The 16,358-nt window shown below is 41.1% G+C and overlaps 1 protein-coding gene across 8 annotated transcripts in view; it reads right to left on the bottom strand.

The window, feature by feature from the left end:
• RHOBTB1 (Rho related BTB domain containing 1) overlaps window positions 1-16,358 on the bottom strand; it is a 69,802-nt gene that overhangs the window by 16,037 nt on the left and 37,407 nt on the right. For all 8 annotated transcript variants that reach the window (XM_083440033.1, XM_083440032.1, XM_083440034.1 and 5 more), the window contains 3 exons: window positions 13,886-14,071; window positions 10,150-11,126; window positions 8,089-8,207 (listed from right to left, as the gene is read on the bottom strand). In XM_083440033.1, coding sequence (XP_083296159.1) covers window positions 8,089-8,207; window positions 10,150-11,126; window positions 13,886-14,071 — 1,282 coding nt within the window. The remainder of the gene's footprint in view (window positions 1-8,088; window positions 8,208-10,149; window positions 11,127-13,885; window positions 14,072-16,358) is intronic.

The following is a 16,358-nucleotide window of genomic DNA, read 5'->3' as shown; positions in this document are numbered from 1 at the left end:
GTTATTTCCTCGTCTCTAAACAGAGCGTCATTCATCCTCCATCTAAAGGAACCAGTTGGTATTAAGTTCATTACCATCTTAACAGCATTTTGGTCGGAACAAGTCTTTGGGCAGATTACCGCTTTTTTTGTCTTCGGTGCCAGTCCTCTCGTGATCCATATCTGGTCGATTCTTGTCCAGGTCATTTTGGCTTCAGAGAAGAAAGTACCCTCTTTTCCTAGAGGGTTTTTAGTTCTCCAAATGTCCACCAAATCCAGGTTATCAGTCAATTCAAAAAAGGTTTTTGGTAGTCTCCCATCTTTGGTGACTACCTGTCGTTGTGCCTTGTCCATATTTGTCGAAACTACTCCATTCATGTCACCCATCAACATCACATTGTATTCCAAATAATCCATCAATGTCTCATGCAACTTCTTGAAAAACTCGGATTTTCCATCATTAGGTGCGTACACACCTACTATCAGATATTTTTGTCCATGGTATTGGATTTCAATTGCCAAATATCTCCCTTGTTCATCTTTGAACATAAACTTTGGTGAGAGGCTCTCTTTAGCATATATTACAACCCCTCTTTTTTTTACTTTATCAGATGAGATAAATTCTTGGCCCAATCTTTTATTAATTAAAATTTTCCTATGGAGCCTTGTCACATGTGTTTCTTGTAAGCAAATTAAGTCCAATTGTTCCTTTTTTAAAATATGAAAGATCGATTTCCTCCGTCGAATCGAGTTAAGACCATTGCAGTTCCAACTTAAAATTTGCAGAGACATGGTGAATTTATTCTATTATGTTCCTCCAGTTGCTCCCAATGTCTTATCCTTATCTGTCGAATCCGGTGGTGTCTTTTTCTTCCGAGTCCTCTTTGGTTTTGCTCCTGTCACGCCTTCACTCCCTTCCTCTGATGATTCCGATGGATCTGTTACTTTTAAAGTTCCCTTCTGTAGGTCCTCCTCGTAGGTTTCTAGGAATATATTCTTATCCTCCACTGATTTTATCTTTATCTTTCTTCCCTTGATACTGAAAGAAATTCCTTCCGGGAATTCCCACCTGAAGATGATGTTGTTTTTTCTTAGTTGGGTAACCAGATCCTTGTAGTTTGACCTCAGGTCCAAAAGAAATTTTGGAATATCTTTAAAGATCTCAGCTTTAGATTGATTAATTACCAAGGGTTTTTGAAAATGTAGTCCAAGAACCTTGTCTCTTTCTTCTTTGGTTCGAAACGTAATCAAACAGTCTCTAATTTTGATCCTTTTGCTTGTTCTTCCCAATCGAAAGGCACTCAAGATCTTGAATTCCTCTTTCTCGGATTCCAAGTTCCAAAATTTCTCAAATTCTTGTGTAAGAAGGTCCCGCAGGCTTCCTTCCTCAATTTCTGGTATATTTCTAATTCTCAAATTCGTTTGTCTCTCTTTCAGGTCCAGCATAGAAAATTTTGCTCTATATTCCTCTAGTTGTTTGTTCATCGGTGGTAATTTCTCCTCAGTGGCAACTGCAACTTCCTTTGCCTCCTCAGCAATTTTTCTTGTCTCGGCCGATACTTCCAGTAATTCCTTAATTGAAGCTGTATTTTGCTTTATATTTGCAGAATTTTGTTCTATTTTTTGGAAGGCCTCTGTTACTCCTTTATTTGTTTCAGTAACCTGGCTTTTTAATTCCGTAACTTGTCTTTTAGTGTCTGCCAGTTCTTCTGTCAGTTTGTCTAAGGATCCCTGTATCCTTGCAAATCCTGCCGTAATAAGGTCTTCTGCCCCCGACATTACTTTAACTTTAGGTGTAACAGAGGCACTTCCTGTAGGTTCTGGGAAGGATCCCCTCCTTCCCGTGTGAAAAGATTTGCCAGATCTTGTTGTTTTGTCTTGGAATTGCTGTACTTTCCCTCTTTCCTCTGCCATAGGCCGACTGTTTCAAGGTTATTCTGCAGCTGAAACTTGTTATCTACTCCAAAATAAACAGTGGAAGTTTTTCTCAGTTATTTTGTAGCTCTGTAACAATTCCAGTAACCACCAGGGGGACCTAGCAGATGTTGCAGCTGAAGGGATAATATGTCTCCCACTCTCCTTTCACAGCAAACTTGTATCAGTAATGTTCCCTCTCAATATCCACAACTCACAACTCCATATCCATTACTCCAGTCCTTATAAAAAGTCCTTTTGAGCACTTCCACAGTCCATATGGCTTAACTTTCAAATTTGACAGATCAGGACCAGGAGTCCAGGCAGTGAGCTTTATAGTAAACTTCTTTCAATGCAGGCAATAAAAAAAAAGTTTTTTAAACTCCCCCCCTCTTTCCCTGCTTCCCGAGGGGGGGGGGATTTCTCTCCAAAGACTTCAGATTTCAACCCTTTCAAACTTTATTTTATAGGGTTTTTAGTCCTCACGTCTTTGCTTTCCAATGTTTACAGGCGGAAGGCTGGCTCCCTGTTTAAACCTTTCCGCTTCGGTGTCATATTACGTTGTTAATTTAAGTCCGATTTAAGTCCAATTACTTCTCAATTCTTGCTTAATTTCATCAGATCCTTTAAAATATTTGTATTTTTCCTACTCACGGATCCTTCTTTTTAGTCCCGATTGCACAGGGAAAAGTTGAGCGCTGCTCCGATCACAGCTGCGCGACGTCACTCCGAAAAAGAAGCGATTGACTCTCAGCACCGCTTCAACCCCCGCCACGCTCCGGAGCTCTTACTGAGCCCCGGAGACGTTTTGGGAGAGCGCTGTTGGTGCCCGCCGAGTCCCACGGACGTAGACCTCCTCCGTCCACGTTTCCAAGGGTCCCCCGCGTCGCCGTAGCGGTAGAACCCTGTTTTTTTCGGAGCTTCCCCCTCCGGTGCTCAGCAGGGGGCCGCCATGATCGATGGCGCTCAACCAGGAAGTCCTGTACTTCAGCCTTTTTTGTCCATGCAAACAGTTTTCAGGGAAGAGTCATCCAGTCTCTTCCCCACCCGCCCTGTAAACTCCGTGAGACTCAGAAAGAAACAGTGAGGAATAGGAAGCAACCTTGTTCAAATTTCAGTATGAGAGTTGTGCCAACTACTTCTCGTTGGCGTCCTCCCATTTCATCAGTATGTATTGCTGCTCTCTATTCCAGTGTTGTACAAGAAGAGAGGCATATCCAGAATTACATGGCCAAAACAAATACTGCCAAAGAAGGAAGTCTAGACTCGCAAGTAGGGAATCTGTCAGTTTCAGTTTCTTCCAGTTTCCAAGCTTAAGTTCAGTTCTTCACATCAGATTGTGATTTTTTTTTTAAAAAAAAGCTTCGCCCAATCATTCACCAGCATTTTTTGTGCAAATCTCTCCTTATATGCATAATTTTTTATATCCAATTTTGTACAATGTACACATTTTTGGAAGGCAATACCGCCTAATATAATGCATTCTTGTATGTTACTTTTTCACAAATGTATGCATTTTTATGCACACTTTACCTCAGTAAGTGCATTTTTTGTAAACATTAGTTGGCTGCACAACTGCGCTGTAACATTCAGAGTAGTGCAAATTTCAAAAGATGGCTGTTTTCTGGTTTGTGTATTGTTTCCAAAAGTGTGGATTTGGTAGATTTGCCTTTAAATGTGAACTCGGTTAAATTTCTTCCACGTCTATACTTGCAAGCTTTGACTGTTGTTGTTTTTGAATTAAACAGAAAAGAGAGGAGTTGAGTACTGCTTGCATACAGCTTCCTTTATAGGTAAGTGGCTATAAAGAAGCAACAGCCCTCCCAAGAAATAATATAATGCAGCTCCACTGTCAAATAAACAAGGTAAAGGCTACAGAGTCTTCAGCATTATTCTGACTGCAAGGGGATGGGTTGCCATTTTGCCTCATGTCCTTGACAGGCACATGCAAATCGAGTGCCAGCATGCAGCAATCTTGGGTTCCTGTCACGGAAACTTGCCTCTTCAAAGCTTTCACCCTGGAAGATTTCACTTTAGTGGCCACCGTTGTGTTTTCCCCACAGTGCACTGACACTGCATCAAAGTGGGGATTGCGGGGGTGCGGGGGGGGGATGATGGGTGCCAGGAAAAAACAACATGGCTCTCAGAAGCTTTGCCATCTCCTACAGCTAAAAACGAAACAAGAAAAGCCCACAACTGTGCCACAGTGTGAAATAAGTTCTCCATGAACCTCAAGCGGGCCAACCCACATGGATGGAAGGAGGTCCAAATAAGGTACTTTGCCAAGAGCACCCTCAAACCTGGGTGAAATCTACACACATAGAAAAACCATTCTGAAAATTCTTTTTTAAAAAAATACATTGAATTCTCCATAAGGCTCACCATCGCCATCTACGGTCACATTGTATATTGCACTTAAAGCACAGTAAATGTTTTATTTGACGCTGTATAGCCGAGGCCCCAGAGCCAGTCCTAGGAACATTAAAAGTTAGGGTGGAGCTCCCCTTCCCGCTTTGGGCATCCTCAATTAAGTGCAACTATATTCAGCGCGCCTCAGGGAAACCCAGAGCCACCTTAAAGTAAACACTGGAGGCATTGCTGCCAAATGGAAGCTCGTGGATTTCTTGACAGGGAGTGGAGCTAACAGCTAGGCACTGAACAGGAGGCAAACTAATATTAGCAAATCTCCAAAGCTACACTATATACCTATGAAAGCAACCCACAGGTGTTCCAGAGGCATTTTGAGCAGGAGCTGTTCTTGGGGGTTGGCTAGCGAAAGTAACTATTGCAAAAAGTGCAGCAACCGTCACCTTGTTTTCCTCCAGTGAAATTTAGCTAATATGATGCTAAATAAATGCAGAATCCATTCAAGCTCAGTTGCAAAATAATAATAGTAACTTTTAGAATCCACTGTTCTAAAAAGACAAGCGCAGTTTCTAGCTGCCACTAGGGGAGGGCAAAGACCCACCATCTCTCACAGAGGCTTAGATTTAGGCGGATTAAATTTGAAAACTGGAGATATTTTCGTCGGTGTCTGTTGCAAGGACTAAGTGTGAATGCATGAGTTATTGCTGCAAATAACCTGTTCTCCCTGCAGAATTTCAAAACAATAAATAAATTAGAAGCAGCTCATTATATTTATGTCAAATTGCCTCAGTCTCTACGTGCAATACACATCTTGGAACCAACTACTTCCCCGTACATTTCCATGGCTGCGCTTGTACTTTTGAACTTAAAGATCTCAGTTGCGGTGCTTTATGTGCTTCAGAAATCCAAGCCTTTGCAATTAATATTTTAAGGTTACCAAGAAGAACACGAGCTATTAGGGTTTATAATTAGGAAGCAGATTGTAGAAAATGAATATATGTTCCTGTTGCAGGAGAGCTGCTTACTAAAAAATCAAGGTATGTATTTTTAATGAGCCACCTGCTGAGAGTGCCTCTGGGGAGGGAATTATGCTTACTGCTGTTTTAAAAGTAATGAGAAAAAATTTAAAGTAGAACACAGACTTCCAGAATATTAAATACAAAAAAGAAAAAAAAGAAGAGAAAGAAAGCTAAGGCACAGCATTGCTAAGGGGTATCATTTTCCCTTGATGTGAATGCCTCCCTCAATACTCAAGCAGAAAGCAAAGCTGCGATAGTTAAAATGTGATAAATAATTAGGAAGCTGTCCCAAGCATCTGAGTTTCGACAAAAACTAATCAGGCTGGGATGAGCCGATCTGCCCTTCTTATTTAAAAGCATAAATACGACACAAAACCGATAGTCTCTTCCCATGTTGCCACTAGCACTTTAGCATTCCAGATGATACTTCATAGCAGTGTAGATAATGAGCATTCTTCACTTTAAGAATGGAGGTGTCTCGAGGATCTTCTTTAAAAAATAATAATTTAAGACTGTAGTAGGTTTTGATTTAGAGTTCTGGTTAAGGTCTGGCCAGCGCCAGCACCGAAGGCAACTTTATCACAAAACTGCTCTGCGGCATTTGCTCTGTAGCAGAGAATCATAGAATCTGTAGACCTGGAAGGGACCACAAGGGTCATCTAGTCCAACCAACTGCAATGCAGGAATTTTTTTTTGCCTGGGAAGGCAACCCATCTAGGAGAAGGAAAACTGACCCTAAACCTCTGCTGCCTTGTGGGATATCTTTGGGAGAAGAAAGGGTTAAGGAGTAAACCCTACAATATTGCTTTGCTTTGCTTCGGACCACATCAGTGATGCCAAGGGTGTGTGTGTCTCTTATCATATGGGCAGCCCAGGACCTGACCTTGAGGAGGTCACTTCAATGCTGCTAAAGGAGCGGTTTGGCTTCACCTCCCGAGGCACACTCCATTGTCTCTTGAGACAGACAGGTGCCAACAACACTGGTTGTCAGTGCTCCTTTGAGCACAGTTTCAAGTTTTGTTTCCTTTCAAGCCCTAAATAGCTTACGGCTAGGTTATTTGAAGGACCATCTGCACTGATCTGAGCCTGCCTGATTCTTAAGATGGGCTTGCTTGCCAGCCTGCCAGTAAGGTCCGCTAGGCTGCTGGGTGTAAGAGACAGGGCTTCTCAGTGGTGGCCCCACTATTATGGAGCTTCCTCCCACAGGAAGTAAACTTGGCTCTTTCATTTATTGTTTTTTTTAATGGCCTCTGGGCATCTGGTTGTTTAGATCTACTTTTAAGTACTGTATTTTTCCGTGTATAACACGCCCCCATATGTAAGACACCTCCTATTTTTGGGAACTCAAAATTAAGAAAATGGGGGGAGATTGCCCCCGTGCATAAGACCAGCCCCCCCTTAACATTATTTTTTAGTAAATAAACTCCTAGTCTTATACACGAAAAAGTACGGTAATTAAAGTGAAGCTGCGCCGGGCTTTTAAGCGTAATTCTATTACTGCTGCTGTTTTTTAAAAATAATTTTTACTTACACTGTTGAATTTGTATTTTATTATTTTAATTTGTTTTATGATGCAAACCACATTGAAAGGTGATATAAAGGTAAAGGGACCCCTGACCATCAGGTCCAGTCGCTGACGACTCTGATGTTGTGGACAAATACCTAAAATAACCCAGAAGGGATGGGATTGAAATATGGATGGAAACTAAATGAGGCAGTTTGCTTGATATTTAATTATGTTTCCAATAAGATCAGGCCCTTGCGGGTGTGTACTTGGCAGAGAAAACTATTGTTTAGGTGTGATTTTCATGAATGATACAACAGGCATTTATTTTGTAGCCTAGATTTAGAACCCGTCCAAGATGTCACAATGATTCCATTTGAATCATTAGCCTGGAGAAGAGAAGGTTAAGGGGTGATATGATAGCCATGTTCAAATATATAAAAGGATGTCACATAGAGGAGGGAAAAAGGTTGTTTCCTGCTGCTCCAGAGAAGCGGACACGGAGCAATGGATCCAAACTACAAGAAAGAAGATTCCACTAAACATTAGGAAGAACTTCCTGACAGTAAGAGCTGTTCGACAGTGGAATTTGCTGCCAAGGAGTGTGGTGGAGTCTTCTTCTGTGGAGGTCTTTAAGCAGAGGCTTGACAACCATATGTCAGGAGTGCTCTGATGGTGTTTCCTGCTTGGCAGGGGGTTGGACTCGATGGCCCTTGTGGTCTCTTCCAACTCTATGATTCTATGATTCTATGAAGACATAATGTGCTGCCTAGCAATCGAGACTTTCAGAATGCCTGCTTTGATAACAGAGTCAGGGAAGGAGAGGCAAAACTCCTATTCTCCAGAGAAGGCCTGCCAGAAAATCCTATTGCCAGAAATGCTGATCACACTCTTTGGGTTAAAAATCAGGAAGCCAGACAATACTGCTCAGGAGACCAAATTTCATCCAGGGCACGTCTATCTGCGACCCCCAGAAAAGTGGCTGTTTCCTTGTTCTTCTAGTTCCTCCCACCAAAGTTCATCTAAAACGATCCTCTTATACACAACAACAGTACAGGGACACCGACATTTAATTTACTTTAAAATTCAAATTTAGGAAACGAGAGAGAGAGAAATTACCATAACAACTGAAATTTCTTGAGAAAGGAGTCACTTAGAACCTAAAACATTTTGAAAATGCTCTCTGGGCTAGTGATGACAAACTCCAGCAAAATGTCCCCTTTGTTTAAACCACCGCAATTTATCAACCCAAAGGGTAAAAGCTTATGGCACATTATTGAGGCTACACACCAAAGAGAACAAGTACCTCAGTGTTTGAGCTTTCAATGAATGATCCTCCAAACATTGCAGACATCCATTCACAGCTACAGATCAGTAGTGGCTTGTGAGCATTAATGTTTCCATCTTCCAGCTTAAACGTCACATCTGCCAATGGGATCAGAGAAACAGAACCATAACCTACGGTGGAAAGTGCTTGGAGCCAAATACAACTGGAGGAGGGCGTTACAGAAACTGGAGGAGGGCGTTACACAGCTCTCTCTCTCACGAATATTACTGCAAATGCATCCAAAAGGGCACATAATAATTATTTCTAAGTGAGACACAGATGACCATTAAAACCTGGGCCTGCAGAGGAGGAACAGCTTTGCACTCTTCACTTTTTGGAAGTCTGGCCACTGAAGGCTTCATATACACAAATGGAAGCAGTTTAAACTCGTCCACTCAGACACGAGTCGTTTGCTTATGTGAATACAGGCAGCACCCAGCATCTGACAATATTCCATTGTACACTTCGTGCAATTCACCCAAGAGGATGCATGTCTCAGAATTAAGGAGCGTAGCTCAATGGTTGGTGGTGCACATTCTTTCCAAGATACCGAACATTCCCACTTAGGGCTGACCAAAGATCCCTGTTTGAAACCCAGGAGAGCTCCTGCCAGTCAGTGCACACAGTTTCTGATATAAATAGAGTAATGCTTTGACTCAGTGTAAGGTAGCTTCTTAGGTTCTTGATTCCTGGTTATGTTAGTTCTTAGGAATGGGCTATAGAGAAAAATATTAATGAATCAGTCTGCCTGCATAAAGATGAAACAGGATGTACATATGCAACTTTCATTCCTAGACGCAGGTTCGTATTGATTTGAACTAGACAGCCAAATCTTTGCTGTGGACCTCTAGTTATTTCTACTTTTTCTTGTGCAGACTAAACTGATTCAAGAGCCACACCCTGAGATTAGGGGTGGCGGAGCCCTGTTGCTCTAGTGCAGGCATAGGCAAACTTGGCTCTCCTGATGCTTTGGGACTACAACTCCCATCATCCCTGACCACTGGTCCTGTTAGCTAGGAATGTTGGGAGTTGTAGTCCCAAAACAACTGGAGGCCAAGTTTCCCTATGCCTGCACTAGTGGGAGTCCTTGCACTGCCTTCTGCTAGTGGAATGGGCTAGCTGAATATGGCGCCAATGACCCTTATTTCACTCCCTCATCTGAGTGGTCATTAATATTATCATTTAACAGGCACAGAACTGCAGCTGACAGACATTGGCACAAGGCCATCTATCATGTGTATGGACATCCAAGATTCACTTCTAATTACTTCCTGTTGTACCACAGTGGCCTCTGGTTCAGACACTCTGTAATCCTCCACATAGCATGGACCTGTACCTTCAACCACATGGAGGAAGGTAACATATCAGCCAGCATATTTCCTGGCAATGATTTCCATCAATGCAGTAGAAGCATTTTTTTTTAAAAAAAGCTGGCATGCTCACACAAATCCCTACCAGGAAACAGCTCATATGTTGCATCCTACATGGGCCTGTACCATAGAGCTAGGGATAGAATGATTTTCCCCACATATTAGCGCAATTTGATATTTTACTTTATTTTTAAATCCTCATGAAAATTCACCAGCATTTTACCACAAATCTCTCCTAATGTAATTTTATATGCAGTTTTGACCAATGCGCAATTTTTTGCAAGCAATTATCCCCAATATAATGCATTTTTGTACCCTAGTTTCACAAATAACTTCATTTTCCCCAATATATGCGTTTTTGTAAACACTAATTGGAGAACTGCATCACAAAACTTGGAGAAGTTTGAATTTTGAAGGATAGCTTTGTTTTGGTTTGCATATTGTTTCAGAAAGTGCAGATTTGATAGATTTGGCTTTCACTGCATTTTGGATCAAATTTCTCTTCCATCTTTACATAGAGCTGCTGTCCCTGGTAGGGTTTATGATGTTGGAACTGGACCAATGACTCCTACTTGAGTGTTATATATTGCTTTATATATGGAACTATTGATTGGATGACTTTTGTGGATTAATTCAAAGGGATAATGAGGATGCATTCATGTATTCTCACCAGAAAATGTTTCTTTAGAGAGGCATTCTTTTATCCTGTTAGCTTTTCTGACATGGAAAGCCTTTGTAATTTCCTGGTTCATGAAGGCTTCCTTATTCATAATGTTTTCCACCATCATCCGCAGGTCAAACACTTCCAATATCTCAGCAATCTGAGCTACTCTGGTAAGATCCTTCTCGTTTTCATCCAGCTGCCCTGTGTACAAAAACTGCAGAACAGTTTTAAAAGGCCCAGGCTGAATAGAAGCATCTATCTTGACCACTGTTACAGCACAAGTCCTCTTTGAAACAGGGTTGACTTGCACTTCTCTATGCATGCTAACAAAGCCTTTGCCCAAAAATGTTGGCGCTTGCTTCAGGCAACTGGCTTCCCCTGCTTCAAGCTCTAACCTTGTTAAAGGGTTACCACCACCTGCTAATGACGTGAGTTTGGCATTAGAAGATTTTAAGGTTGCCATCTCACTACTCTCATCTGTTTCAAGGCTGCATTTTCTGGCCATAAAGCTTCTACCAGCCCTTTCTTTATTGCAAGGAGTTTCAGGTAAGTCTGGGGTTTCTTCACATTCCATTAAAAAAAGGTCATAAAACTTCGAAGAGGAGGTAGCTAGGTAGATCTTGTGAGCAAAAATGTGAGTATCTTCCTGGAGGATAAACATGACATCTGCACACAATGGATTGTCCAATAAGTATCCGGCTTCATTGATACTGGTGATGGGGCACTCTGGGATTTTGATAACCGGAGGAGGTGCCTTTGGAGGTAGAAATGGAGCTTGAAGCAAAGGCTTCTGAACTTTCTTCAAATGCGATTTCCAGAACTGTAGATGTCTCCTGGAGATCAGGGCAGCTCTAATGGCATTATCAAACACATCCTTGACGCCAAACTGGTCAAATACACTGGTTTCGTAATATGGTATCCCAAGCTCCTTGGCAACCTCTCTGCCTCTTTCTGGTGGCAAGATGTCTCCCCGTTTGATAGGCCTGTGAAGTAAACAAACAAACAAACAAACAAGTAGTTCATGAGAGCTGGATATGGCTTCCATATCTCATTGAAATACACCTATGCATGGGTAGTAGTAGTAGTAATAATAATAATTATATATATATATATATATATATATTATATCACTTAATTCCCTGATGGTTTTAAAGCACTTTATGAAACATAAAAACCAATTGCACAACACTGCTAAAGTACATAATTAAAAAAATATACAATAAAACAATCCCATAGCAAATAAAAGAAGAGACTTTGGTCAATGGAATGGTTGGTGGAATTCCAGTACAGATGGGGCCTCTTGTATTTCAGCAGGAAGTGCATTCCACAACACTGCTCCTACAAGTGGAAAAGACCATCTTCATGTTACCATAAGCTGATAATCATAAGGCTGTGTGGTAAAGACTATCAACTTGGTGATCTTAATGCCCTTACTGGGCAATGAAGGGGAAGTCAGCCTGTCAGGTGACTCTGGTCCAGACTTATTTAGGGCTTTATATGTGAGTAACAAGACACTAAAACTGCCTCAGTGGCTGATACACTGCAGGTCCCCTCTCCAACAACAGGGTGTGTGCCAGGTAAAGTGCACCAATTACCACCCAGGCCACAACATTCAACACCAGGTGCAGCCTCGGGACCAGTCATAAGGGAAGCCCCACGTAGAGGGCATTACAGTAGTCTAAACGTGAGGTGAGCCACAGAGGCTATCTTTGTTCAGAAAAGGGTGCTGTGGATGCACCTAGGCCTCCATGGACAAAGATGGTTCCAAGAGCACTCCAAAACTAAGTAACTATTCCTTCCAAGAAAGAACAGCCCCATCCAGAACAAAGTATTTGAATCTTGGACCTGGGAACCACTGACCCACAATGTTTCTGTCCTAGCAGGATTCTGTTTCAGTATATTCCGGCATCCTTAACTATCCCTCCAAAGCAGTGCCTGGAATTTCATGGTTATAAGCTCAGTCTGCACTTCTTTTCTTTCCACAATCACTGCCTACCCCCTCCTTAGGTGGATTTTGAGCCCACTGTGTGATACTAAAGGTGCTCTTGAATTACTGATCCACAATAATAGCCTCAGGGCAAGCTGGATTTAACTTTTCTGTTTAAAACATTTAAAAATATTTAAGTTAACAAACATTACAATCTTAATAACATGCAGGTATATGGATCAGTATTTCATTTTTCCATTGATTTGGATTGTGTGCTGTTATTGAGGTAACAATAACATTATGTGAACAATAACTGGTTATGGAAAATATGCTGTAACAGCACCTACCATCCTCAGCTAAGGGTCAAGATTCCTTTGCATCAAGTATTATGGAAGTACTATTTCGCACAATGCAAGGTTAACCTTGCCAGTTAGCTCAGTTGGTTAGAGCACGGTGCTGATAACGCCAAGGGTCAATGCATATTCCTGCATTGCAGGGGATTAGACTAGATGATCCATGGGGTCCCTTTCCAACTCTATGTTTTTATCTTTATGGAATTCATTTCTGTGCGACACGACCATTTCTGTTAGCTTCAATGGCTTTTAAAAGGGTTTAGGCAAGTTCAGGATGGAAGCTTTACCAATGAGGCATATCCAAAGGGAACCTCCACATTCAGGGACAACGTAGCTCTGGATATAAAAGAAGAGAGCTATTGCCTTTATCAATGAGCATCTTTCTAGCTATTATTTGAAACAAGGTGCTTGAACTCCATTCTGATCCAACAAGGCCCTTATTATTTTGAACACTGTTCCACGCAACAAGGACATGGGTCAATCTGACACAAAATAAACATCTTTTTTTAGAAACAGAAAGCAATTGCACTTGAAAATCAGAAGTATGCATCTGGCACCAAATCAAGCAATTGGCTGCAATTGTTGGGCCAGGTTTTTTTGTGTGTGAAACCTGGACCTCAGCAGCAGAGAATATGCTTTAGAGTCATTTGGTTCAATCCAAACAGTTATAGGGTACTAGGTTGCAGGACTGGTTAAGACTTCTCCTTAAGATCTTGGAGATTCACTGTCAGGTGAAACAGAGAGGACAGTGTTATATGAACCAACAACCTGACACAGTATAAAGCAACGTGTCATACGGGGATGAGGAACCAGTGGCCCTCCGGATGTTGCTGGACTACAACTTCCATGACCTCTGACCAGTGGCCATGCTGGCTGGGACTGATGGGAGTTGGAGTCCCAGAACACCTGGAGAGCGAAAGATTCCCCATCTCTGATATATACTGTTAGGACAGGGGCAGAGAATCTGTGGCCCAAGCTTGCATAGCCCTCAGCATCATCCAGCTCTTACTGTCCAGACCATTGTTCTGAGAATTGCTTCCTCTTTATGTCTGCACACATGTAAGAGAAAAGATGTGGTGGCACCGACAGATTAAAGAGTTTTGGCAGCAGTGGGCAACCTGATGTTGTTACACTACAACTCCCATCTCCCTTGACTACTGGACCCTGCTGCCTGGGCTGAAGAGAGCTGTAGTCCAACAATATCTGGGGGCCCCCAGGCTGCCCACCTGAAGCTATGCAATCCTGCAAGCACTGCCCCCTTTTGGTTATGGCTCCACCCACCACTAACTCTGGCTCCTGATTGGCTTTTGCCATTAGCCAATGTGCCTTTATAAGAAAAAGGTGAGCCACTCCTGATTTGGGAGGTAGAAGACTACATACTCCCCAGAAGCTGAGGTGCATACTAATATTGTCACAATTGGAAACATGGATTTCTCCTACTGAATATTGAAGCCAACCTTACCTTGCTAATGGCCTTCTGGCTCGGTTTACAGCTTCCAGATCAGCATATCGAAGATCCAGTTGGCAACCAACCAGAATAACAGGTGTGCGAGGACAGAAATGCTTGATTTCTTGATACCACATGGTTTTCACATGATTCAGGGAGTTAGGGTTAGCAATGGAAAAACACAGGACAACAACATCGGACCTGGAATAAACATGCATTGGCTTAAATGAAAATTAAATCTCATCCTCTGTGTGTAAAAAGGAAAAGGAAAACAAAAAACCACAACCCCCAAGACACCAGAGAACCCTTCTTATCCCCTGACAGGTGTCATCTTTGGTGAGTAAGAGCCATTGCCAAATTGTACAACAGCAACTACAGATGGGAATGGGCTGCCATTTTGCTTCCATCACAACATGCCAAACTCTAATTTGTAGAGAAAAGTTAGGTGGCTGTCCAGCCATTTCTTAATAGGAACATGTAAGGTAACATGGCACAGAGATTAGTCAAGAGTGCCTCTCAGATTGGACCATTTCATTGGAATCCGCAGAAATGACTGGCAGAATCAGAGACCAGGGAGAAGAGACGGTGGAGGAAGATTGGAAGAAATTTAAAGACTATTTACAGAAACACTACAAAATTAATGAATGTTAAAATAACGTCAGATTGAATGTATAAGGTTATTGGAGTAAAACTTTAAAGATTAGAAGACCCAACATCTTAAGTTCTAAGCATTGAATAAGCTATATTAAGACATTCAAATCAAGAAAGGAGGTTTAATATGACAGAGGGAAGGGATTTGTTGTTTAATTGTATGAACTGGAATACAGGGAAGGGAGACTCGGGGAAGTCAGAGAAACAAGTTAATGCAAGATCAATATGAAGATAAGATTGTTTTTATTTTTGTTGTCTGTAGTATGTGATGTTTGTGTAATTCTGTATGTTTTTGGTGTATTGTTTGTTGTTTTTGTTTTGCTTAGTTGTTTTTTATGTAAAATCGAATAAAATATTTATTAAAAAAAAAAACAGATTGGACCATTTCACATAGAATATAGTAAAAATACCAGGTTTGTCGCCAAGTGTAAATGCAACAGGGAGGTATCTGGCTCTCTGTTGAGGATACTTGTAGGATGCCTGCATTTCCAACATTTTTTGTCTCATTCATACATATTTAGGTGTGCACTTTAAAAACAACACCACTTGCATACGTGCATATTTACAAGATGTGCCCTTAGCTTCCTCAAGCTGGGAAAAGAACGAACTTTCTTTAAGCTGGCAACAGTCAGCCCCTGTGCACTGAATGCTATAGGCTATGGTTTTTTAAAAAAGATTTATTTATTTTTAATCTTGTTTTTACCCAGTGCTAAGTTCACTAAGGCCAATCACTTCTTCAACGTGTGGAAATAAACACTGACAAAAAGGTGGAATTTTGCAGATGCCCTGTTAACATTCTTGCACACTGAAGCTTTTAAATAAAAATAGCTATTGCAAAAAAAAGAGCTGTGCTACATAAAACAGAGGAGGACTAGATCTTTAGAAGCAAGTGATATGGTAATTATAGTGTGTGTGTGTGGGTGGGTGGGTGGGTGGGTATATCATAATTAGGGTTGTGTTCCAGGCAATATAAGCATGTTTTTTTAAACACACACACACATATATATAAAACATATGATTGAACACTTTTCCTGAAACAGGTACCAATATAATTAAGGAAATTAAAGGATCAGTTCATAATTCTCAGTCATGGATAGTAACTGCAAAACCTTAATAGGTAAAGTATCAAGTATAACAGTGCTAGAAAGCAGAAATGCTCTTACAAGATTCCTGCAAACATGAGTAACAACAGCAATCGTGAACCAATAAAAAAACTAAAAAATGCAAACCATTCCATTCCAATTAATTTCTATTAAACTTTAATTTAGCACCAATTTGTTGTGCCTCCACATTTGGGTAATTAACAGAGCGAGACCTGTATGAATACCAACATTTGCCTTCTAAATCATTAATGATCTACCTGTTCCATACTGCTGCTCTCCTCATTTCACAGAGGACACAGCAGCTCTATCTAGCACTTCTTAGCAATACCTAAAAATAATCTGAAGTAGAATGCATTGCAGATAGTGCTGTACGTCTATGTTTAATAGTAGACAGGTGCATGTGTGTGTTATATAAATGACTGCAAACCCATAGAGCAGAAGGCTTTAATATAAAAGTTTGTGGTAAACACATTCATTTCCCTTTGCTTTTCGGAGGCTACTTCAGAGTCAGATCTTCTTCTCTGGGCACCTCACTAAAACTATCCCACAGTTTGTAGAAACACAGTTGGAAGAAACTGCAACACTTACTTGAGGCTTAACCTTGCTAACATTTGCTATCAGTTGCTTGCATTTCAAGCATTTTATATTCGCCAGGACTATATGACAGCTTAAATCATATGATTGTAACTCAAACCTTTTAAAACATATATATATATATATATATATATATATAT

Source organism: Podarcis tiliguerta (assembly GCF_965153285.1).
Source record: "Podarcis tiliguerta genome assembly, chromosome: 5".
Lineage (NCBI taxonomy): Eukaryota > Metazoa > Chordata > Lepidosauria > Squamata > Lacertidae > Podarcis > Podarcis tiliguerta.
Note: the sequence above shows the minus strand (reverse complement) of the source record. Positions and strands in the feature narration are given on the sequence as shown.